At 41.1% G+C, this 25085-nt stretch overlaps 1 protein-coding gene across 1 annotated transcript; it reads left to right on the forward strand.

Annotated features, from left to right (window-relative positions):
• The first annotated feature begins 78 nt into the window (after positions 1-78).
• Positions 79-7812, forward strand: LOC142095423 (ubiquitin-conjugating enzyme E2 G1-like). The gene is made up of 6 exons (XM_075178371.1): positions 79-213; positions 4351-4453; positions 4670-4767; positions 5420-5598; positions 6767-6857; positions 7088-7812. The coding sequence occupies exons 1-5, from the start codon at positions 171-173 to the stop codon at positions 6851-6853; spliced, it is 510 nt and encodes a 169-aa protein (XP_075034472.1). The 5' UTR covers positions 79-170; the 3' UTR covers positions 6854-6857; positions 7088-7812.
• The last annotated feature ends 17273 nt before the right edge of the window (positions 7813-25085 follow it).

Raw genomic sequence — 25085 nt, forward strand, 5'->3', positions numbered from 1 at the left:
TCAAAATGGCGGATACTGCCAGAGGTATGCGTTCCAGTGTGGGGGCGGGGCTTATGCGTTCCAGAGAGGACCGAAACCTATAAGGGCGGAAGTGCTGCTAAACATAGCATAAGCAGAGCGATTTCTGGTGGTTGAGTGGGGGAAACTAGCCGGCTCTACAACCTGTCACTATGTCAGAACAAGCAGTCCTTTTGCTCAGGAAGCAATTAGCAGGTAAGGCTGTGAGCTTGGCAAGCTGTTATAATGTATTTCTATTACTCTGTTCTCTAGTTTCACTATTGTTTAAAAAAAAAAAAAAAAAATCTCCGAGCCGGATGGTACTAAAACTGGAATTGCTCGTCGTGGTGATGACACCTCTCGTACATGAATTAACTAGAATTAGATATACCGTGTTGTGCAACGCTGTTGAGTCAGTGCCAGCTTCAGGAAACATGGAGCTTTCCTACTATAGTAGTGTTACAAAGCCCAGAAGGCCCAGCCTATTGGTGTCTTAGTCCTCTGGGGTTTGTTGTTCCACAACAGCTTCAGGAGCCACAAGCTGCCTGTCTTTTCTAATCCACGTTCTTAAATAATAGAACTACACCACACAGTTTACATTGCATTTCTTGATGTCTGTTTAAAATGATATACTACTAGACACAGTAGTTTTCCATATTTCTGAATCTTGAAATATGGTTTCCAGTGTAAATCTACTTTTTCACTTAACAAAAAAAACAGCTGGTTTACTGTCTGTTAAAATCATGTTCTAGTTTAAAATATTTTATTTTTTATTTCATATGCCAGTGAAACTGTATGCCAAAATTAAATAAGTAGTTGTTGGGAGGCCATTAGAGATCATTCCATTGACCTAAATGTGTTTAACTAGCTCCATGATGCAAGTAACATTTAAAGTAGGTATCACTTGTAGTAATGGACTTGGTTTTTAGAGCTGTTTTTTGGTGTTACACTTATTTTAAAAATGCCATTAGCTGTGAGGCCTTATGATTTAACTGAGTGAACTCTTTAGTTGTTAAAGACTGCACACACAGCTTTTAGGTGAACAACTTATGACACTCTTCTCTCTCCCCCCCCCCCCCCCCAATAGATTTATCTTTTTGCATAATTTCCACATTTTAATCTATCAAGAGGTTATAAACCTTCCTGGCATTCTCATACTCACTTGATAGAGGTTTTGGTATAATGTATCCTGTTAATACCCATGTTGAACTTGACAATCTTCTTTAAATTGTTCCCATGTTCTACTTATGTACAGGTAGAATGTATAGATACCAACTCTTGATTCTAACACTGAACCATATATCTAGACTACCATAATGGGTGGCAAGATGTCTTAACGATTTTAAGAGCAGGAATGTATGATATTGGTTCTGTGGGTGCTGTATCTATTGGTCATTAATGGCAGAATATTTCTGGGAAGAGATGTGGAGTTTTGTTCCTTCTCCATACAGAAGACTATCAATACTGCACAAGACTAAAACAATTTTGCTTTCAACCTCTATTTCAATGTACAACTTTAAACTTTTCAATAACACTATCACTTTTTCCCTTCCATTTCCATAACTTTTCCATGCCAGCACCACAGATATAGGCATGCCACCACAAATGGACAATAAATAAAGGTTAAATAGACCCTCCATAACCTAGTGGTGAGTTCCTGCCTCTTCCAGGGGAAGGTTTTTGGTCAGTAAGGCTTGTTGATTCTTCCATCATTCAAGCTTGGGACAACAGGCTGTAGTGCGTATCACAGCAGTGGTGATATCACTAGAACCTGTCTAGGAGGAGTTCTGATCACCTCTGTCTGCTAGTCTCGGATTACACTGAAGTATGTATGACATAATTTGTGTTAAGCGTTTATGGCTCTTCAAGCTGTTTTGGAGTCCTCTCGATACCTTTGTGTCTTGGATCTGTTCAATCTCAGAGGCATCACCTTTTTTGCCCCTATGCCGTTCAGGACCTTTATTGTATGTCTTAAACTGGGTTTTCATTCAATTTCCAATTTTCTATGGAAGTAAAGATACAGCTCAGACTCTGGCATCTTACATTTTTTTATTTATCTTTTTGTATGGGGCTATGTGGAGGCTGAAGAAGGAAATAAATAAAAAAAAAATAAACGCTCTTGCTGTTTAACTCAAGAGGTTTCTTTGGTGGTGTTGGCTTTAGGTGTTTTCCATTTCAAAATTATCTGCTTCTCAATAAGGGACTTTCAATTGGCATTTGGAAGGAGGCACACCCCTCATATTATGAGGAAGCAGAATTACGGGAGGACAATGTAGGAGGGGGGAGATTTGCCACTTTTCAGACAAGAGGACAAGCTTATTTTGCTGGTGGTAGATGAGCAATACAAATTACTGTAGATATAAATGAAGTGACAGGGCCTCAATCAGGATCAGATGTTTGGGTTTGGAAACTAGGAATATATTTCAACTAACAGCCTGCAACTGTTAGTTGAAATGCAGAAAACAAATGTTTCATGCCAAAGTTCTCAAAACAAGTCTGGAATTATTGTCCGAAAAGATTCCAGTTGTACCATTGAATGCATCTAAAAATCATATTTATTGCTTGGGGATCCTTAGAACCATTTGGAAACAAGAGGAATAGCTTGAAGACTTGGGCTTAGGATAAATGTGGCTTCCACTTCTGTAGCAAGATTCTAAACATTTTGGCTGAAACAATTGTACTCAAAAGATCAAATTCAAAATTCTGAGAACTGTCTTCCACAGTGCTCTAGTTTGTAATGGATGCAATTCCATTTTTCCCACTTGAAATTCATTGCTATAGTTTATGCTTTCAGCCATACCAATGACTCTATTTCTTAATTTCAGCAGGTGTAAGAGGCTGCCTTAACTATCTGGTGTTAAAATGTTTGCTATGATCAGGCAAGTGGTAGCTTATTTTGAAAGTTCAAATACCCCTTGAAGTTAAAACTACTTTGGGGATTATTATGGACACAAAAGCAGATGTCTGCTGACTGGTACACCTTTTGCTCCGCCGTCTTCCAGGTGCAGGAAAATTGGGGAAACCGCAGCATTTCTGCAGTAAAGCTGTCATAACCACACTCCAAAATCACTAGTGGATGGAAGACAGACCGGGCAAAGGCATCCTTTAGATCCTAGAGATGACAAAGGATGTCGTGCACACCTGGAAGGATTGAGGACTCAAGGATAACAAGAGTCAGAAGGCTGCACTCAAATCAGAGCTGCTTGCAGCATGGAAGGCTTCAAACTGAACTCAAGCGTTCATCTTGTTTTAGACAAGATGAATGTAGCATGTGTTCTATTCCATCTGTCTTAAGCTAGATGTACTAGGAACAGGTCATTATCTGCAGTTCACCACCATTGTCCCTTCACATGAAGTGGAGAATCAGATGACTTTTCAAAGAAGGCAAATATTAAACCCAGGAGAATGGTCCCTGTATCATGTGTTTTTTTTATATCAGAATGAGGTATACTAGTTAGTTTGCCACAAAACAGGGAAGGGGACAGACTCCTTGCTGAATCCCAAGGACACTCCAGAAACCCTGGTGTCCTAGCACAATAGTGGACATATCCCCTACATATGCTGTCCTGTCCTTTTAAAAGTTTTGAGGGAGGTACTAGAAGATTATCCTACTATCTCCCTGTTTGGTTCAAAATGTGGTCAATGCTACAACTAGCAGATAAAGAACCTTGGATATCCCCAGCCAACAACATTTCAGTGGTGGAAAGACTGTGCCATTCAACAACCATGCTGTCAAGTGAATTCTAAAAAAAAAGGAATTCTGGGAAGGTACCTGCTACACAACACTGTTTCCTTCATTTTGGGGCAATCCTATAGAAAATACTTATTACCTGGATATGAGAAGATGCTTTCTTTGTTTAGACTACATGATCATTGGGAAAGCAGGACCCAGCATCTCATTCAGTATAGAAGAAAGCTCCATTTGAGTTTTGGCTTTTGATCTATCCATTGCCAGTTGGACCAGACAGGCATTCTAAGATATAGCAATATATAAAGCACTTACGGGTGCATTCAACCACAGCTGTTTCAACTTCCAGAGCAGAATAGCTTTAGGATGTAGTCCCCTCACTTAAGTGTGTGACCTGTCTTTGTGGTGCTGGGATGGAGGTGCAATGGAAATTGCTTACTAGTAATTGTTTCTATGTAGCCTCTATAACAGCATCCTTAACTAAAATTGAATGTATATCTTGAAGTATTTCAGAATCTCTGGTGCTGGGGTGTAAAGAGGAAGGAGCTGTTCAATCTCTACTTTCTGTCCCTTTCAGGGGTTTCTTATCTCTTGGTGGTGCTGTCGTGCAGGGTATATGGAAACTGTTATTGGTGAGAGTAATTTTCATCTTGACTACTTTTCAGAACTGAACAAGAACCCAGTCGAAGGATTTTCTGCTGGACTGATTGATGACAATGATATCTATAAATGGGAAGTGCTACTTATTGGGCCACAGGACACATTATTGTAAGTGTATGCATCTGTCTATGATCTAACCCTTTGCTGTAGGTTAAATTGCACAATAACATGCATCTTTTATATTTGTAATGTGTGTGCATAAGTTTGTCTTGCTTATTTATATTTTGTTACAATGGATTTTATGTGGTGGAATATATATTTGTACCTCTGGTATTAGTTTGTAATGAATAACTTCTAAAAATTCAATGCTTCTGACTCTTCCAGTGAGGGCGGTTTCTTTAAAGTGCACCTTACATTTCCAGTTGACTATCCTTTGAGACCTCCCAAAATGAAATTTATCACTGAAATCTGGCATCCAAATGGTAAGTTGTGGGGCTTCTTTTTTTTTTTTTTCTCTCTATGCCAGATCTAAACCTTCCTATGCATTTTCAGACAATGGCAAGCATGAGTGAAAACCCATCTTTACTGAAATCCTTAAACTGACTGTTGTGATTAAGAATGTATTATGAAAATCTGCACCTGTGTGGCTAGACCATGACCATCAGGTTGCATCTCATCATAAGGTTTAATATTATAGGAGTAAGGACCATTGCTGTGTAAGCCTGCCCAGGACAAACTCCATTTTGAGGAGGTGGATGGAGAGTTTGTCCTTTTTCAGACTCAAAGCCTCACACTAGAGCATTCGGTCAACATGACTTACAACAGGAGTTTTTAAAACACTTTACTTAACTGCCTTCAATGTAATTATGATACAATTGTCTATGGCATGTATAACTACTGCATACTAGCTGCTGTAAATGGTTCTCTAGCCATGGGGGTTGAAGAAGCTCAGGAGTCAGTGTATAGAGACTAAGGCTTACAGTTTCCACCCTGAAAAGAAACACTGGCAGCTCCTTGGGCAGCGTTGAAACCTTAATCCCACCATCCTGTTTACTGTATGCTGCTAGATTAGTTAAAACTAAGTACTGTAATGAAATCCTGTGTTTTCTTAATTTCTTGCATCCCTCTTAACAGTTGCAAAGAATGGGGATGTTTGTATATCTATCCTCCATGAGCCAGGTGAAGACAAATTTGGTTATGAGAAGCCTGAGGAACGCTGGTTGCCAATTCACACAGTGGAGACAATTATGATCAGTGTTATTTCTATGCTTGCTGACCCAAACAGTGACTCTCCAGCCAATGTAGATGCCGCAGTGAGTAAAGCTGTAATCTTAAACAGGGGTATATGTAAATCTTGGCATACTGTGTAATACTGCTGGTGAATGCACAGTAAAGTGGGGAACAGGCTATTTTTTTTGTAAAGTGTTGTGACTAACAAGCTGCTAACCCGCTTTAGAAGAGACAACCTTGGTTTGCAGTCAGACTTCTTGCATGCCTATTGGGTGATTTAACGTGTTCTGGTGAGCCAAATTGATCTGGTCGTTCAGCAGTTGATCTGACTTGATAGAAGGGCCTCATATAATTGATCAGTTGATTAATTGTGACCTTTCTGAAAGCAAATACAAGTCGTTTTTTTGTTTTTCTTATGCAATACTGAAGCTATAGTCAAATATTACAAAGTCAGCCACATGGATGTAACATGGATCCTTGTCTGATTATGGTGGTATTTCTTCTGCCGATGTAGTTTCACTACATTGACCAAATTCCTGCCTCCTTTAAAAACTCAAATCCATTTGAATTAAAAAAAAAAAAATTAACCTTTGACTTGGTCTAGTGGCCAACTGGCCACTACAAGCCTGCTCCTATAATAGGGGCAGTCTTATGGATGTAGTTCATAAGCATTGATTATATTATGGTAAACTTTAAGCCAACTTTCTTGCATGATAAAGGTGAAGGGTTTTAGAGTACAAAAGAGTAGTCCAGAATATCTATATAAATGGGTCTAAACCCTTTATCAACCTGTGGTACATGGAGCCCAATAAGTTCTTTAGTCTGCTAAATATAATTTGATAACCTTACACTTCGTACTATAGACCATACAAAACTAATCTGAAGCGATCACTTCTGATCTAGTTGGTTTACTCAGATTAGCAGTTACTTCGAATAAACTTTCATGCTAGATGGGCCTGTTTGAACCAAAGCAAGTAAGCAATAAAGGAAGCAAATTTAGCTCTTGCGTACAATATGGAAAATCTAGAATATGATAAAGGTGGTTGTATTACAACCTCTGGTTAGTTTTAGACCATTAGACGAAGCTCTCATGAGCAGTGCCCTTCCTGCACTTTTCCATTACAAATCAACGACTATAAAATTTAGACAGTCATACCTGTGAGTGTGCTGCTGTTCATTTTTATGTAGGGGGTTTAGACTCGCTCCCTGAGGTGTATAAGACTAATGAAACATGAATGTCATCTCTTTCAGAAAGAGTGGAGGGAAGATCCAAATGGTGAATTTAAGAGAAAAGTCGCTCGCTGTGTTAGGAAAAGTCAAGAAATGGCATTTGAATGAATTTGTAAGTATTGGGACTATCATTTGGCATGTTTGCTGATCTACAAACCTAGTACCATGTAAGGTGGTATGTCCGTATTGCCCAACATCCACCTCTGCCAATATGTCCTCTTAAAAAGTCATGGCAAGTACACTTTTGCTGTCCATGATTACCTAATGTTCTATCCATGTCACTTCCATAAGAAACAAAGTGCTTCTATTTCAGAGAAATAATGTGATGTTTTTTCTTTGCAGTGTATTAAAAGAAGGAATCCATCTTTGCATCTGAGCAATAGCATTCACAGGCAGAAGCAGACTCCTGCTCACAGCGTGTGGCGTTTCACTGACCTCTGTTCTACCCTCCTGTGGGCAGTTTACTTTATGGTTTTATAAATTATATGATAGACTTCACATGTTTTAACTGCAACACCTGCAGATGATTGTTTTTCAATCCCACCAGGAGATCCTTATTTATTCAGATATATATTTTTGCATATGTCTTTTTATAAAGTAGCTTTCTTTACAGCACTATCCCTTGTATTGTGCTGACGTCCTGTTAGGGACACAAGGATGCAGCATTCCAAACATGACTTTGGCAATACAATGTTTACCATGACCACCAGCTTCAGTGAAAACAGGTGATTATTTTGTCCCAAACACAAGCATGCTTTGTGGCCATGGCAAATGACCTCACAGTACACTTGCTTGGTGGCTTACATTAGCCAGAAGTTCAATACTAGGAGAATGCATACATTAGCTTTTGTTGCTGCACACGGATATTTGGGCATCACAAAGCTTAAATCGAACCAGGAGGATTCATGCGCCACAAGTGGACATGTTGGTAGTTCAGATGCTTTAAAAAAAAATCTTTTTTTTATTAACCCTATGCTGTAGAATGTCTTGTTTTGTGTAAGTTTTTTTTGTTTTGTGAAGCAACTATTTGGTTACAGAATTAAACTATTTTTGAGATGTTTTGATAACTTGAGTTGTGTCTATCTTACATAAAGTTGTATTTCTGGGAGCATACAGAAGCAAAGGGGTACACCATGTTATCGATCCTCTTAAAACCAATGCTGCTTGCATTAATACATTGCCATGTGAAGTAGAGTTGTTTTATTTACATAGCTAACTTAATCCTTCTGAGAGTTGTGAATTGCTGTTCTGCATGTAAACACCATTTATATAGCGCCAGCAAACTCCGTAGCGCTCTACAATCGGGGACAAACCTAGTAATAGATAATACTCTGTAATACGGACAGAGGTAAGAGGGCCCTGCTCACAATCTATGGGAGTTGAACACATAAGGGTAAGTCTATATACTGCATTTCGGTCCATCCAGATTACAATGGTAAAAACTGATTGCCATGCTCTATGATCCAGTCACACAGCAATGTTGGTCAGGGGGTCCGGGTTTGTCTTCTGTGAACTGTATAAAGGGTGGTAATAGGGTAACCTAGAGAGATTAAGCGGGTGGATGAGGAATATTATAAGCTTGCCCGAAGAGGGTTTTTAGAGAACGTTTGAAGACTAGAGGAAAGTCTTATTGTACGAGGGATGGAATTCCATAGAGTGGGTGCAGCTCAGGGGATAAAGTCCTGCAACCAAGAATTGGAGGATGTTACGAGTGGAAGAGGCGCAGAACAGAGGTGTCGAGTTGGGAGATTTTGAGACAAGTGATATGTTTGTTGGTGCAGTTTTGTTGTTGGCCTTGTAGGTTAGTATACTATAAAATACTTCTAAGAGCTCTGTTGCGTTATGCCCTCCAAGCTGCTAACCAGGCATATAGCCTCTGGTAATATTCATTGTCAAGTTCTCTGTACACAAGATTTTTGTTTGGATACAAAACAGGTTTCCTGTTCATTTTTGTATTCATTTGTTTTCCAAGAAGTCTTGGTAAACCATCAGAAGAATGCAGTTGCAGAGTGTAATGTGGAAACCCAAATGTCATTCATATATGCTTGTTGAAAACTTCATTCTAAAACCAAGGGCATTCATATGGAATTGGTCCCCACTCTTGCTACTATAATGGCCTCCACTAGGGAATGCGTACCACTAGATTTGTGGAGCACTGCTGTGGGGTTTTAATCCATTTAGCCACAAAAACACCTGAGGTCAAGCACTGATGGGTTATAAAGTGTGACTTGCCGTTGGTGTCCAATTCATCCAATGGTGTTCTGTGGGATTGAGGTCAGAGCTCTTTGCAGGCCAGTCAAATTCTTCCACACCAACTGTTGAAACCACTTTTTGATGGACCACACTTTGTGCACTGGGCCCTTTTCATGGTAAAAGGGGAGAGGCCCTTCCTTAAACTGTTGCCACAAAATTTGGAAGTGAAATTCTATAGGATTTCATTGAATGTTGTAGCATTAAAGTTTGTTCTTCACTGAAGCTATGGGGCCCAAACCATCTAAAATAACCCCACATTATCCCCCCCCCCCCCCCCCCCCCAAACTTAACAGTTGGCATCTGGGTAGAATGCATTCTCCTGGCATTTGCCAACCCCAAACTAGTCTCACTGCCAGATGGAGGACCATGATTTATCAAGCCAGAGAGTGCATTTACACTGCTCCAGAGTCCAGTGACTGTGTATATTACACCACTCTGGTTGACCTTTGGTATTGTGTATGGTGATATGAGGTTTGTGTGTGGCTTCATGGCTGAGTTGTTGCTCCTAGATACTTTCACTTCATAATAACAGCACTTGCAGTTGACCAGACAAACTGACCTGTTGAAAAGGTGGTGTCCTGTGCCAGTGCCACTTTAAAAGTCAGCTCTTCAGTATGACCCATTCTGCTGCTAATGGAGATTGCATGGCTGTGATTTATTATGTGCATCCATTAGCAAAGGTGTAGCTGAAACGGACAAACACACTAATTAGAGGTTTCCATAAACTTTTTTTTTTTTCCCCATGTAGTGTATTTCAATGCCGAAGTTTGGGGTTATAAGTTGGTGATGCTGCAGTTTACAAGTCACACTGTGTGCACATGCATCACCTCATTTTGAAATGCCTACTGAAAAATGGAATGTTTCAGTGGTTCTCCTTTAGATATACCATGCCTAGGTGCAGAGACTTTCAGCTGGAAATGGCTTGATTGTAGCTACTTTTAGTAGTCTCTTTTGGCATCGCTATAACATTTTGACTATTCCTTTTCTACAAACAGCTGATCTAATACTTAGATGAATTGTTTAATCTGTTAGGATGGGTGGTGTCATTGTTAGGAAATGGATGCAGCCAAACCATGCAAAAAAAATAATACACCCCCAATACATGACAACCACAAGAGCCCTTTACTGTTGAAAACAAACAGGGCAGTAGAGTTCTTTAGAATGGTGCTACACATATACTCATCTGTTTGTCTAAGGATGAGCAAGGATTCACCTGACCACACCATCTTCCTCCACTGCTTCTTTGTGCCAATGAAGTTATGGCATTCTTCTGATTGCGCTGAATGTTAAAATTTGTATGCAGTTGATCTGGAAGTGCTCTCCTGTTTTGTCTTTGCACTTCAAATAAATGCACAGCTACCACAATCCTGGAGTATGCACTTCTGTCCTGTTGTCCTTTGCTTTTCCCTCAAAGTTCCATGCAATCAGCAGCAAACATCACCTTTTGGAACCTTGCTTGTGCTACATTGGTGCATTGAGCTCTCTTGGTCACCGAAGCTTCTGTCAAATAGGGCCCCAACAATTGGGGTTATTTCAGAGTCTCTGAGGTATCATATTGCTGTCATATTGGCTATAATTCTAGGCAACCAAGACAGTCACGTGTGTATGTATGCTATACACATTTACTGTGAGCTAATAAGACTGGTCTTAGTCTGTTGGTGGTAGAGAACTGCACTTCAGACAGACCAGCCAAGGACATCACACCAGTCAATTGTTTTGGTTTGACTAGCCACAGCTAGTTTTATTTTCCAGTCATAAAAATAACGACAGACAAAATCCTTGCCTGGCCAGCACTAGTTAAACATTCAGGAACACCCTCTCCCAGACATATACAAGACTCGCTGTCACTATTTGCAGCATTGCTCAGGAAGCATCCAACCTCCTCACCAGACTGTGAGACAGAGGAAACTGCCTAGCAACTTTTTATCAGAACCTTGCAGGTGCAACTCCTGATTAGTCTGCCTAGCAATCGGAAGCACCAGACTGGGCCTTATGTATGGAGTCCACCCTTTTCTTGCCAAACATAACACCCAGGGAACCTTACCAGTTTTTCCTACAGTTAAGAAACACTTTGGAAAGCTTTCCCTCACATACAAACAATCTACATTTGTAATTCAGCACTTTCCCTGTGTCTGTGTGGTCTCTCTATATCATATATATATAAAATATTTTTCCATGCTGTGTTATTTGTTTAATTGCAATAGCAGCACCTGTTTGTGTATATAAGTGACTAAAAAGATAGGCAGGCAATGTAAAGTGACTCCTAGTTTCTGTTCTTTCTCAGTAGTTGTCATTGCTGTGCTATTAATACCATATTCAGCCTTTTTGAGACTTGAGTGTATGATTTTGCATTTTTATAAGGATTGAACTGTAGTTGCCACTTGAGGGCATGTTCCTAAACATCCTATGTTACATGTTTTAGTTTAATGTCCAGCACTATGGCACCCTAAGTTTAATTGTGTCACATGTGAAAGTGTCTGACAATGCAAATGTTTAAAAACCTTAAGAAAAAGCATTAAGCTCACCCCTGGTGATCCAGTATGGATCTAGCAGTATTTGAGCAATCTTCTCCACTGCTGGGTGAAGGAAGCTCTGGGAGAACCAGTGAGCAGCAGCACCAGACCTGTTACCAGTATAGCTGTCAGGACTCTGCCTGCTTGAGGCCCAAGATAGTAAAGATCCCCACCCAAACAAACAACAAAGCTGCTGTAACTGCAGCTTCCAGCCCTGTGGAGCCAATTGGTTTGGAGGGGGTAATTGATCCTGGAGCAGGTCTCTTGTAACATACATTGGGCCATACATAAAAAAAAATCCCACCTATTATCTCTATGACAGGGGTAACACATTCTGCCAGGTATTGGCCTCATGTGTGAAAGTAGCCTTGCATAGTGGACCTAAGCCAGGAAAGCGTGTGTGTACACCTACATCAATACCGCTCCCAATTTCCTACTGCAGGTGGAATTACTTTATTTTCCAATCCAACATCTAGGGGGGGTATTCAATTGTTAGCGAGATGCGTTAAAATTTCGCGCTCGAAAAAAAAAATAAAAAAAAAATGCACTTGTTTTTTCCTGTTCGAGCGTGCGTTTAAAAAAAAAAACCAAAACCCTCAATTCAATTGTTTTTTTGCATTCACTCCCTCGCGCTCTATTATTGGTCCTAGCGAGTTTGAAATGAGGAGTGGTTAAGGCACTCATTTTACTATAAAAAAAAAAAAAAAGAGATTGGGCCCCTACACTGCAATCAAGAAGGGCCCCAGCACTGCACAAGAGATTGGGCCCCTACACTGCAATCAAGAAGGGCCCCAGCACTGCACAAGAGAATGGGCCTCTACACTGCAATCAAGAAGGGCCCCAGCACTGCACAAGAGAATGGGCCCCCACACTGCAATGAAGAAGGGCCCCAGCACTGCAAGCAACAATGGCCCCCCCGGTACAGCAGAATTAAAGATTTTACAAGGAGGTACATTTTTTGAAATTTACAAACATTTGAACACTGGCCAAGCATGGACATTTGTAAGGTACAAATATTTGTGGGACAGTGGGCAAGCCGGACCTTTCTTCGAAGGTAAAAATATTTGTTGGGACTTTGCGTAAATGAGTGTGTGTAAGTAAAGCATCATAAAACAGGATTTCGTCCATGGTGAGTATTTTATTTTTTTTAATAAAAATCTATGGTGTACCTGAGGTTGTTTACTGTATTTCTTGGGGTTTTATTATTTTTAATAAAGATTTGTGGTTGGAATGAGGGTGTTGTGCTTTTATTTAACATTTTGCTTTGTGGAACTACAGATCACAGCCAGCCGTGGGTGTAAGAGCATGTTGGCACTTGTGGTTCTACTACAAGTGCAAACATGCCCTGGGTGCTATGGGTACGTTGGTGCTTGTAGTTAGACAAGTAGCAGCATGCCCACACTATTTAGGAAAACATGGCTGGCTGGGACATGTAGTTCCACAAGTAAAAAATTTTTATATTTTTTTCACACAAAATCCCCATTTATTACCCTACTACCCACAGCCCAGGGGTAGAGGAAGAGCCCTAGTGCTATCGGCACTGGCCTGGGTGTCCCGCTTACATTTTTCAGTGGACCACAATCCCTAGGGAATCCAGGCCAGCGCTGAACAGTCTGTGGGTGTTTAGTCATTATGGCCGTGGGACTCAAACTGCGTATTTGGCACTAACATATGATGATGTGCTCCTTCAAAACAGGATACTATTTTAGGATTTGGTCCTGTAAGAGGTTACTTAGACATATATATCTTATGGGTGATAGTAGTTTAAGGTAACACTTTCACTCTAACTAGATATTAGTATTGATGATTAGATATATAGTTGTAAGTGGGCAACATATTTTATAATAATTGAGTATACTCCGATTAGGATATATTCTTTGCCATTGCTAAGTTAGGCTGATTTTACATATATCTAGTGATGAGTGATATTGGCAGTTATATCTGGTAAGTTATAACCTGTTTAGTGGTTAAATGGTTATAATGTTGACCAATCATTTGTTAATTTTGATTATTATATATATATTTATATTGTGTATAATTGTTGATTTTTAAGGTTTTATGTCATGAGTTTTATCTGGCGCTGGATATTATGTTGGTTGTATTCCATAATAATACGATTTTGCTGTTAGGATGATTAATAATATCTTGATACATTACTATCGTTTTATACGGGGCATGTATGTGGCTCCATTCAAACATTATGTACACGGATTCTCTGTATCAATCCGTTTTGTGTTTGTATTGTGGGGATTAATAAAGTTGTTCTGACGCATGCGCGGTGATTGGCGGCATCCGCGCATGCGCCAAGATGGCGTTTGGGCTCTATTTAAAGCCGGTAATTCAGCTGTATATGTATCTGCTGTTTTTTTCTCCTGATGAAGTCCCGTTTTATTGGGACGAAACGCATTGAGCCTACTATATCAGCATCTATCTGCACTCCTTGATGTAAGTGCACATATTTATCTTTTTTAATAAAGCGCTATAGTATTATTTATACCTCCTTTCTTGTCATTATTGCTGCCAATGACTAAGACTGGGAGAGAGAGAGTACACAATCGATTCTCTAAAGAACTAATTCCATGCTAATTTGGAGAGACCATCTGGTACGCAGTTTTTACTTACTTTTTATGGTTGGAACACACGGGTGCCCTGTATACTACAATTGTTTTTATCCTGGGCGTAGGTGTTTTCTCACGCTAAGGAAGCCCTATAGGTGGTGTATATACTTATGGGTGGTGTGATTGCACATCTTGACAATATTACTCTATGTTGTGCTTTGTTTTCTGCATTGTCCGTTATTTGATCCACTGGGAGGAACAACCTATGAGGAGGATTTTCCCTCTCTGACTAGATGACCTACTAATACCTTATGGTACGCATTATATTACTTCCATTTATACTATACAAGTGATAATACACATTGAGGCGCCCTGCCTGTCTTCTGTTATATATATATATATATATATATATATATATATATATATATATATATATATATATATATATATATATATATATATATATATATATATATATATATGCACACACACACACACACACACACACATACACATATACAGAGGGAGAGAGAGAGAAGAGAACTCATCTTCAGGGTGCTCCTGAAATTACTGATCCTAATCTCACCACAACGGAGACCAAACTATCCACAACTGTCTAATTTTGGCAGCACACTGACACTCACTGTGATAAGACCACCCCAGGCACAAAACTGTCCACACTGCGGGCTCCCCCTTCTGTGACTGGGCCCCAAGGCCTACCTACGCTTGACAGCCGTGCTGTTCCACTGCCCGCAGCACCATCTGCAGGAGTTGTTCTCTGGCAATCATCGCCTGCCCGAATCGGACCACACCTGGTCAGCCGCCCTCTGACTACAAACCTACTGGCACAGTAGTGATTAAGCTCCAATGGTGAGGAGGTAGCACAAATACATTGTGAAGTGCTTGACAGCTAAGTTGACATGCCTGCATCGGATCCACTGCTCTGTTGGATCATTGGTGCCCACCCGCTTAACAATCACCTGCAGCTAAGCAGACATCTGCCACCTGGGCAAACCCACAGTGCTGTAACTTAACCACAGAACATTAAAATCGCTAGCATCCCCACGTGCCCCTCCTGCACATGATTAACCCATATTCTTAAGGGACAAGCACAGACAGTTACCCTTTCACATAGCACTTTATTTGAGGATTCAGCAGAAATTTAACTCACCAGCCGAGTGTCTTTTGTTTAAACCACCCTGTGTCCCCTTGCCTAGGAGATTCCCACACAAATAATAGCCTGCTCTTTTTATCAACCAAGAGCTATAACTGGCACTTTTAATTTCCACATAACTTAGCTAAAGTTCACACAGCTAGCTCATATTCTAAGACCTATAGCAACCTTGTATATTTGAGTATCCACTGCCATGATTTCTCAATAAAGTACTCTTCTACCTCATCCACCCAGCCTGTATTTAGCACAAACCAGAAGCAGAAAGCAGACAACGAATTGCCCACCTCGCCTACAAAAATCTACCGCTAAAGAGACACAATGGCGCAGACAGGGAAATTACAAAACACTTTCCCAGACAAGAAAAAACTGCATCCTCTTCACCACCCTTAGCACCACCACCGATGCCTTCACCAAATATCGAAACAGGTCCTTCAACTGTTCCCTCAACAAAAGTCGTCATCACAGAAGTATGAAATTTAATCGTGAAAAGAACAAACAGTTTCTCGACAGATCTACAAAAGGTGATTGGAGATAATAAAAACGAAATGGCAAATACAAAGAATATTACTATGGTTTGAATGGATTGAATTTAAAGACACCACATTGCATGCCCAATGGAGCAAATGAGGCTCAAATCTATGTTGTTTAAAACTATTCTTAAACTTACTGGAGATTGTATCTTCTTACTGGAGACACATTTCAAAAGAACGACCATCCCACCCTGTCAACTCAAAGATTCTCATCGGTCTTCTACACTTGACATCACACGAAAAAGAATGGGGTAGCTATCTGTTCTTTTTCTGGTCACAGATTCTAAAATGTATCCAGAAGACAGATTTCTTTTCCTCACTGGTAAAATCGGACACCTAGATATTGAACTTGCCAACATTTATACACCTAACTCAGGTAATTCAGAATTCTTCTGAAATTTTTTCACGTCCCTGCACAACACAGAATGGTTTACTCCTAATTGGAGGACACTACAATACCATTCTCTCCCCTACACTGGACAAATCAACTACCAGATCTCCCCAACTAACAACCACAAATACAAAAGCTTTATAAACATATGACTGAGGCTGATCTATTTGATATCTGGTGACTGTTAAACCCATCATCTCACACATTTTATTAATTTCCTCATAAATCTTGCTCACGCATTGACCTGTTTTTGGGCTGTAACCATCTAACACAACACTTTTTAGATGCTGATATTGTAACAATCGCTCGGTCAGATCACTTAATACTCACAGCATCATTTGATTTTTTAAAGAACCCTCGTGGGAACCCTTTCGTGGCAGCTCAATGAGACACTTCTTAAAATCCCTCAATTCAAAGAAATCATTTCATCCGCCCTAACATAATATTTTGAACTAAACTTACATTTGGACATACAATCTGGGAAGAACATAAAGCTGTTATCAGGGCCACAATAATGAAGTATGTTTCACATAGGAAAAAACAACAAAAGCACACCTTCAATACACTTACCTCCCAACTACATAACTTGGAATTACACCATAAGCAGAATGTTTAAACAAATCACAAAACTGAGAGGTGAATTTTAAACTATATTAATGGAAAAAGCTGAAAGAAGCCTAAGATGGCTAAAGCAATAAAGCAGACTCGCTGCAAGCACATAAACAAAGCCAAATAATCAGCGCATCATAGACAAGAAAGGAATTCTTACTTATGACCCAAGACTAATTAATAAAACATTTCAGAGTTATTACGTCTTGCTATGTAACATCCACATGACAGGATCCCCTAAAAATGCAGACCTAACAGAAACCTCCTTAATAATTGTATGACTTCTGACAACACTCATCATACTATTGACCTGACCTATGTTTCCAACCTGCATGGCACCCCTACTCTGTTATTAGCTTTGGATGCAGAAAAGGCATTCAACAGAGTGGGGTGGCCTTATATGCAATGAGTTCTGGTAGCCATGAGCATGGGAGGTCCCTTTCTGCGTGCTGTTGCATCTCAATATTTCAATCCTACTTCTGTCCTGGCCAACAGATTTCAATCTTCCTCCTTCGCAATCTACCATGGTACCCGCCAAGGATGCCCTCATTCCGCTCTGATATTCGCCCTCATGATCAAACCCCTTTCCCGCAAAATTATTTTTTTGCACCCGCATTAACTCCTCTGAATATAAACTCTCATTATATGCAGACGACATTCTCCTGACCCTCACTAACCCTCTTATATCCCTCCCTAATTTACTTAATGATCTCTCCCTCTTCGGTGATCTTTCCAACTACTAAATCAATCCCTCTAAATCTAAAGTCTTAGATCTCAATATTCCCCCGCAATTGCAAGGGCTTAAATCTAGCTTTGATTTTTCAATGGCAATCATCTAAATTGAAATACCTCAGAGTATACTTGACTCGTACCTATGATCAATTATACGCTTCAAACTTTCCGCCTCTCTTTGCAGCCATCAAAGCCAACCTCCTCAAATGGAATAAACTCATCATCTCCTGGACGGGTTGCATAAACTCCCTTAAAATGAACGTCCTGCCCCGTCTCCTATACCCATTCAAACCCTCCTCCTTAAAGTCCCCGCTAGCTCCTTTAAATTCCTCCAACACCTAGCCACTAAATTAATTTAGTCGGCGAGAAAACTGAGGATTCACATGAACATCCCTCATAAACCACACAGGCTGGAGGCCTTGGAGTCCCCATTTTCTCAAAAACTATCGAGACACTCATCTCACCCACTGTATTCTTTTGCATTCGCCTCCCAGCCTTAGAGTTTGGGTTGATATTGAAGTCTCTCTCTCCAACACCTACTCCCCTGCCTCCCTCCTGTCGCTGAAAGTTTAACACCCCCATTCACAACTCCCTCCCTCCCTGGCATTCTCCCTCACCACCTGGTCCCACACTGTGACATCCTATGACTTAGCTCATAATGCTTGGCCTGACTCCCTTTGTGGAATAACCCTTCCTTTCCTGCAGGCACTCTCCTGACTCAAATCCCATCCTGGATTCAACAGGATATTAAATTCTTCAAGGATATAGCCCACTTCCAATTGTTTCCCACCTTCGCTGACCTGCCAGCCCAATATCGCCTTCCCTCCTCCGGTTTCTTCCGATATTTACAACTACGACACTTTTATGATTCCATTAGATAAACCGTGACTGATGTCAGGGTCGGACTGGGTCGCCGGGGAGTTGGGATATTCCCCAGTAGGTCCCGACGCCTGATAACTTTGCCCCCTTTGTTGGTGGGGGGAGCAGGTACTTTTAAAAAAAATGCTTACCTCATCGCTGCGCCGGCGCTTCTCCTTCCTCCTTCATTTCCACAGTGAGGAACGGCGCAGAGAGGAGCCAGCACGCAAGAAAGAAGACAGAAGACAAGAAGAGAAGAAAAGAGATGAAAGAAGACAATAGGAAGGTAACTAAAGGAACAGAGGCAAGGGAAGGAAAGCAGAAAGGGACAGAGTGATGAAGAGTAGCGGCAGGAAGGCACATAGTGATGAAGAAGGGGGGCAGAAAGGCACAGAGTGATGAAGAAGGGGGGGCAGAAAGGCACAGCGTGATGAAGGGGGAAGGAAGCAGTATGACGCAGAGTAATGAAGGGGGGGAGCAGCATTGCACAGTGTGAGGAAGGGGGGCCAGGTAAAGGGGGGGAAGCAGCATGGAGGGCGCAGTGTGATCATAAAAGGGCACAGCGCGGTGATGATGAAGGGGCACAGTAATGTGTGTGTGATGGTACATGGGGCTTGTGGCAATGTAGTGTGTGTGATGGCACATGGGGCTTGTGGCAATGTAGTGTGTTTGATGGTACAGGGGGCTTGTGGCAATGTAGTGTATGTGGTAGGTGGTGGCTAATAGTCCCCACTATTAAATTAAATGGCCCACCATCATGATGGTGGGGCAATTTTATTTAATAGTGGGGACTATTATTTTAAGGTGGGGTGGTTTGGGGGCTGTTAATTGAATGTGGGGTGAGTTTGGGGAGAATGAGGTCTATTTATTAAATGTAAATATGAATTATTTAATGGCAAGCGATGGTTGTAGAAAACAGGTATATTTATTAAATGTAAATGCTATTAATTTATTGCTGGGGCTGCTTGGAGGGAGGGAAATAGGTTTATTTATAAAATGGGAATACTATTACTTTAATGTTGTGTTTGGTTGGAGAGATATAGATCTATTTATTAAATGGGAATACTATTATTTTAATGTTGAGGCTGGTTGACGTTTCCTAAATGTTCTCTTTTTTTTTCAAATAGGGCCCCCAAAATTCCAGGATCCAGACAAGCTGCAACTAAAGAAACCAGCAGCCACTGGTGGTGAAAGTGACAAGAACAGGTAGGAGAGAGCAGGACAATCTACCAACTGTTCTGATTCTAGCGGGACAATCCCGATTTTTGGTGACTGTTCTGCCCAACTCAAGGGGCAGGCCAAGACTCATTTTACAACATAAATGCCCCCCCTCCCAAGGAGCCACATGAAGTCAAATGGGAGGAGGACATGGGTGATACACTCCCCCCGGAGTTCATCTGAATATAGCTAAAACCTCGATCTGTGTCAAAATTAGCGAAAACGCTCAGAAAATGTATAATTGATGGTACCTTTTCCCTCACAGGCTTCATACTATTTATTCAAGCACCTCCCCATTGTGTTGGCGCCTTTGTGATCAGGTTAGCACCCTGTCCCACATTTGGTGTTCCTGTCCAAAACTTTTCCCCTTTCGGGCTTCTATCCATCGCTTCATCTTCACTGTCACTCAAGTTTCGCTCCCTTCCTCTTTCTCCTACTCATTACTACCTCGCCCCCTGCCCGATGTTCCCACAAAACACAAACACACCCAAAAGCTTATTACATATATCCTCAGTGCGGTAAAATGCCAGCTTGCTCTATTCTGGAAAATTACTGAACCTCCCCCTCTCTCATCTATTATTAACCACATCTGGCAGGTATACCATATGAAACACATCACAAGCATCCTGGGGCATACCTCTGTCCCCTTCACTTGGGTCTGGACTCCTTGGACCGCACATTACGGTTCTCCCCCACCTTTAGCGCTCTGATCTCCTGCCCCCATACACACCCGGTACACAACGTGTACCACTCGCTCCTGCCGGCACATTCAACAGTGAACAGTGACTTCCCCTCTCTATCCCCTTCCTTCCTAAACATAAACAAATTTAAAATCCCATTTTGGTCTTTCACCCCAAAAAAGCCTTTGACAGGCTTTCTTAGACTATTATATTTCAAACATTAAAATACTTTAGCTTTAACGGCAGTTTCTTACAAGCTATCCATGCACTCTTACATAACTCTTCTTGAGTGGTTTTGTCAAACGGGCTTACTTCATCAGTCTTTACATTAAGCAATGGTACCAGGCAGGGATGTCCTCTTTCTATACTGCTATACACATCATGCATTGAAGCCGTTGCGGCTACAATCCGACACAACTCAGATGTGAATGAGATAAAGGTTGGACCTATTTACTATAATTATCAATATTCCTTGATGACGTTTTACTGACTCTCTCAAACCCTCTGATATTGCTCTCTAACCTTATCAAAGACCTGGAAACCTATTTTAACTTATCGGGTTATAAAAATTCAAAATATGAAGCCCACCGAAACTGTTAAAACCCTAGAGTTACATTTTAACACCCAATATCACTCTGATATTTAGGTATTCAAATTACAAATGTATATAACAATTTATTCCAAGCAAATTACCCCCACCCCCCAATTCTAAACTCAATTAAGCGTGAGATTACCACCTGGGGTTCACTATATATATCTTGGTTTGGAAGGATTAACGTAATCAAAATGAAGTTGTCCCCCAGATACTATATTTCTTTCAAACGCTTCCTGTGTCTGTCCTGGGGTCATATCTCACCACATTGCAGACACTTGTGGCATGTTCATATGGAATGCTAAAAAACCCAGGATTAAACTATCTTGTCTTGCAAGATTCACCACCTCCAATGGCTTTGGACTACCCATTTTTGTACAATACTATCATGTGGTTCAATTAAACCAAATTTACTTACTGGCAAATTCATTCAGGTATTAAAAATTGGATAGATATCAAAAATTATTTTATTCAGACACACGCACATTAAAATTCCTTTCATGGATACCAAGGTATTATTGACCAGCCTCAGCAAACTCCTTTCCCACTCTCTATTTCACACTAGATTTGTGGGACAAAGTGGGTAAGGCATACAAACTTACTGAATATCCCTCTCCAATCTGTATGCACCTACTTTCCCAATAGGAAATGCCACAAAATTAGCCTCACCTTGGAGAAAAGTAGGAATCACGCAGGTTATGCACATACTAGGAGAATTTGTTCCTACGTCATTTCTTACTTATGTGACAAATATGGGATTCCCCACTCTCTTCAATTTCAGTATCTCCAAATTAAAGTTTTTATTTAATCTCAATTGAAATCTCCCAGACTCCACAATCGTAACACTATTTGAAAGACAATGCATGTATCAAGTAGGCAAACAGGGTCTCATATCCCTTTTATACAACATATAACCCTCTATGGACAGCCCCTAGAACCATTTGAAGCCAATGTGGGACGGTCTCTAGACCAGGAGGGCTGTTCGCTCATCAAACAATGTATCATTAAAACTTCTATAAATACCTCTATAAAAGAAAATGCTTGTAAACTTTGCACCAGATGGTATATGGTCCCTTCTAAACTCTACAAAATAGTTCTCGCAATCTCTAATTTATGCTAAAGACAATGCATGAACATAGGTTCCTTTTATCTTATCTGGTAGGAATGCCCCCACATCTCCACCTTCTGGAACCAAGTTGCTGATTTCATAGAACAGATAGTAGGATGTTGTGTAGTCCCAGATCCCGTTGTCATGTTACTCTGCTATCCTATAAAAATGCTCAGAAAACACACTGGCAAGTTGATTTAGCATAGCATGGCTCCAGATAGCTAAAGACTGGAAAACCCAAACCCACCATATGTTCCAGCCATTACATCATGTATCTGGTACATTGTCTTCATGCAGGTGTAATAAAAGGGCATGGCTATTATTTGAGACAGTGCTAAGCTGCTCTCCAATTTCTTCCTCTCCCCTTCAAATGCATGGTCAATGGTAGCAAACTGTTCTGGTTCTGCTGGGGCAGTGCCAATTTTATGTGACTGTCCTGGTCATTCGGGACTTTGTTCCAACTGCAAGGATAGTCTGTATGGAAATCCTGCTTCATACTGTACTGCTTATTAAGAGAAACCTGCTTGTATCTAACTGTAGTGGATGTTGCTTGCTCTTAACGAGCTATATAATGTGAAGCGGGACATACATCCCAACTATTGTTGCAGTCGGGACAAAGTCCTGACTGTGCAGGATAGTCACTCAAATTCAGGACTGTCCCACCAGAATCAGGATAGTTGGTCGACTGTGCTGCACTCTCCTAGCTGTTCTTGTCTTTTCACTACCTGCGGCTGTTGGTCTCTAATGCTCAGTTACTGCTTGTCTGGATTCCTGGAATGTTGGAGCCCTGTTTGGCAAAAAGGGAGATACATAAAATATGGAAGTCTAGCAGGGAGTGAACCCATTTAGACCTTCCTCCCCCAATCACTCCAGATGATAAATCAATTGCACCTACACTTAATGAATAGGCATCCCTATCTGAAACCAGCCCAAAATTAATAGTATTCACTTTTAGACCTAACTCACAAATAGACCTATTTCCTCCCTACCAGTCCCGACATTAAATTAATATAATTCACATTTAATCAATAGACCTATTTCCCCCCAATTAGCCCCAACATTAAATAAATAGCATTCTGAATTAATAGATAGACCTAATTTCCCCCACCATGCCCTGACATTAAAATAATAGGTGTATTTATTAAATGTGAATACTATTTCTCCCCAAACTGCCCAGATATTAAATAATTAGTATTCCCATTTAATACTTAAACCTATGTCCCCCCCCAAATTTCCCCAATATTAAATAATTGATATTCACAATAAATAGTGCTCCTTCTCCCTAAACTCAGTTGCCACTACCAATTGTGTTTTTTTTATTGTATATTTGGAATAAACTTTATTTATCCATGGTTCACAGTTTTTGTTTGGACACTTATACACTATTGCTTACCTTTACTTCTCATTCTTGAGAGAATTACCTACACTTGCCTCACATGCTTTCTTCCCACAAACAACCCTAGACTCTCTTCAGTGAGGCTTTTGTTCCCAACACTCCACAAGACTGCACAAATGTTGTCAATTATTTGATCACTGCTAAATCTAAATGTCATTTACTCACTTCAAATTCTCTTTGATCCCCTTGCTGCATTTGACACTGTTGACCACTCTTTTCTCATACAAACACTACAATCCCTAGGTCTTCAGGACAATGTCCTATCCTGGTTCTCATCCTACCTATCTAATCGCTCTTTCAGTGTTAGTTTATAACAGAAGTTGCTTACCTGACATTTCTATTGCTGTGGACAACATGACAATAAATCCTACCCCACAAGCTTGTTGCCTAGGTGTGATCCTTGACTCAGAACCAGGGCCTGATCAACCACTAGGGGGCGCGGCGCTGCGGGTATTTATTTATTTTTTTCATATTTTTTTTTCGGGGTGGGGGAGGGGGGTCGCCGCGGGGGGGTGGAGGGCTCGACGATCAAAAGCATTGGTGGTCAGTGGTTAGCAACACACAGCCAATCGCCAAGGCTGCCTGTTGCTGTGTAGCAGACAGGAAGCAGGACGTCTTCACTTCCTATCTGCTGATCTGAGGAGAGGAGCGACGCTGGCACAACTACAGGTAAGTGAAGGGGGGAACTGCCCTGCATATCTATAGGGAGGGGGGGAACTGCCCTGCGTATCTATAGGGAGGGGGGGAACTACACTGCATATCTATAGGGAGGGGGGGGAACTACCCTGCATATCTATAGGGGGGGGGGGGCAAATACCCTGCATATCTATAGGGAGGGGGGGGGGGGAACTACCCTGCATATCTATAGGGAGGGGGGGGGGGAACTACCCTGCATATCTATAGGGAGGGGGGGGGGGGAACTACCCTGCATATCTATAGGGAGGGAGAGGGGGGACTGTCATGCATATGTATAGGGAGGGAGAGGGGGGACTGTCATGCATATGTATAGGGAGGGAGAGGGGGACTGTCATACAAATCTATAGGGTGGGAGGGGGGGCTGCCATGAAAATCTATAGGGAGGGAGAGAGGTTGATATGTATGAAGGAGGGCAGAGGAGGGGGGCTGATATATGTGACTGGGGGAGTTTTGATGTGACGGGGGGGGGGATAGCTACAGTGTGGAGGTAAGGAAAATAGCTGCAAGGGGAATGGATGCAGGGTGGGAGGTAAAGAAAATGGCTGCAGCAGGGGTTAAGGAAAATAGCTGTGGGGGGGGGGGGGGTTGTGGTTAAGGAAAATGACTGCAGGTGGTATTTAAAAAATAGAGCCGCTTTGGGGGGCAGAATCTCATGATTGTGTGGTGGTCACATGGGTGGTCTCAGCAATCACTAGAATACTAAATATTAGTGAGATGGGGCTGGTAGAGGTTTGTATTTGATTGACAACAAATATTCAGATATTGCTTATATATGCCTGTCCAATGGGGTACTTTTAGCTGGCCATAATGGAGTGTTTTGTTTTAACTAAAGGGCCTAATCATTCAGGGTTTGCATTATAAAACATTTTTGCATTTTCAAAACAGGACGCCAACTTTCCAGAAGCCAGCGAGAGGATAACAAAGTTGCAAGAGAGAAGAGCAAGAACAGGTAAGAGACAATGGCACAATCTGTCTAAATTTGAATGCTGGAGAATACACCTGAACATTCATATTCAGGAGTGTTCCTATACA

The sequence above is a fragment of the Mixophyes fleayi genome, chromosome 1 (genome assembly GCF_038048845.1).
Source record: "Mixophyes fleayi isolate aMixFle1 chromosome 1, aMixFle1.hap1, whole genome shotgun sequence".
Lineage (NCBI taxonomy): Eukaryota > Metazoa > Chordata > Amphibia > Anura > Limnodynastidae > Mixophyes > Mixophyes fleayi.

Coding starts and splice junctions, on each gene's coding strand:
- LOC142095423 (XM_075178371.1), top strand. CDS start 171: ATGTCAGAACAAGCAGTCCTTTTGCTCAGGAAGCAATTAGCAG. Junction 214..4,350: donor GCTCAGGAAGCAATTAGCAG/GTAAGGCTGTGA, acceptor ACTACTTTTCAG/AACTGAACAAGAACCCAGTC. Junction 5,599..6,766: donor CAGCCAATGTAGATGCCGCA/GTGAGTAAAGCT, acceptor CATCTCTTTCAG/AAAGAGTGGAGGGAAGATCC.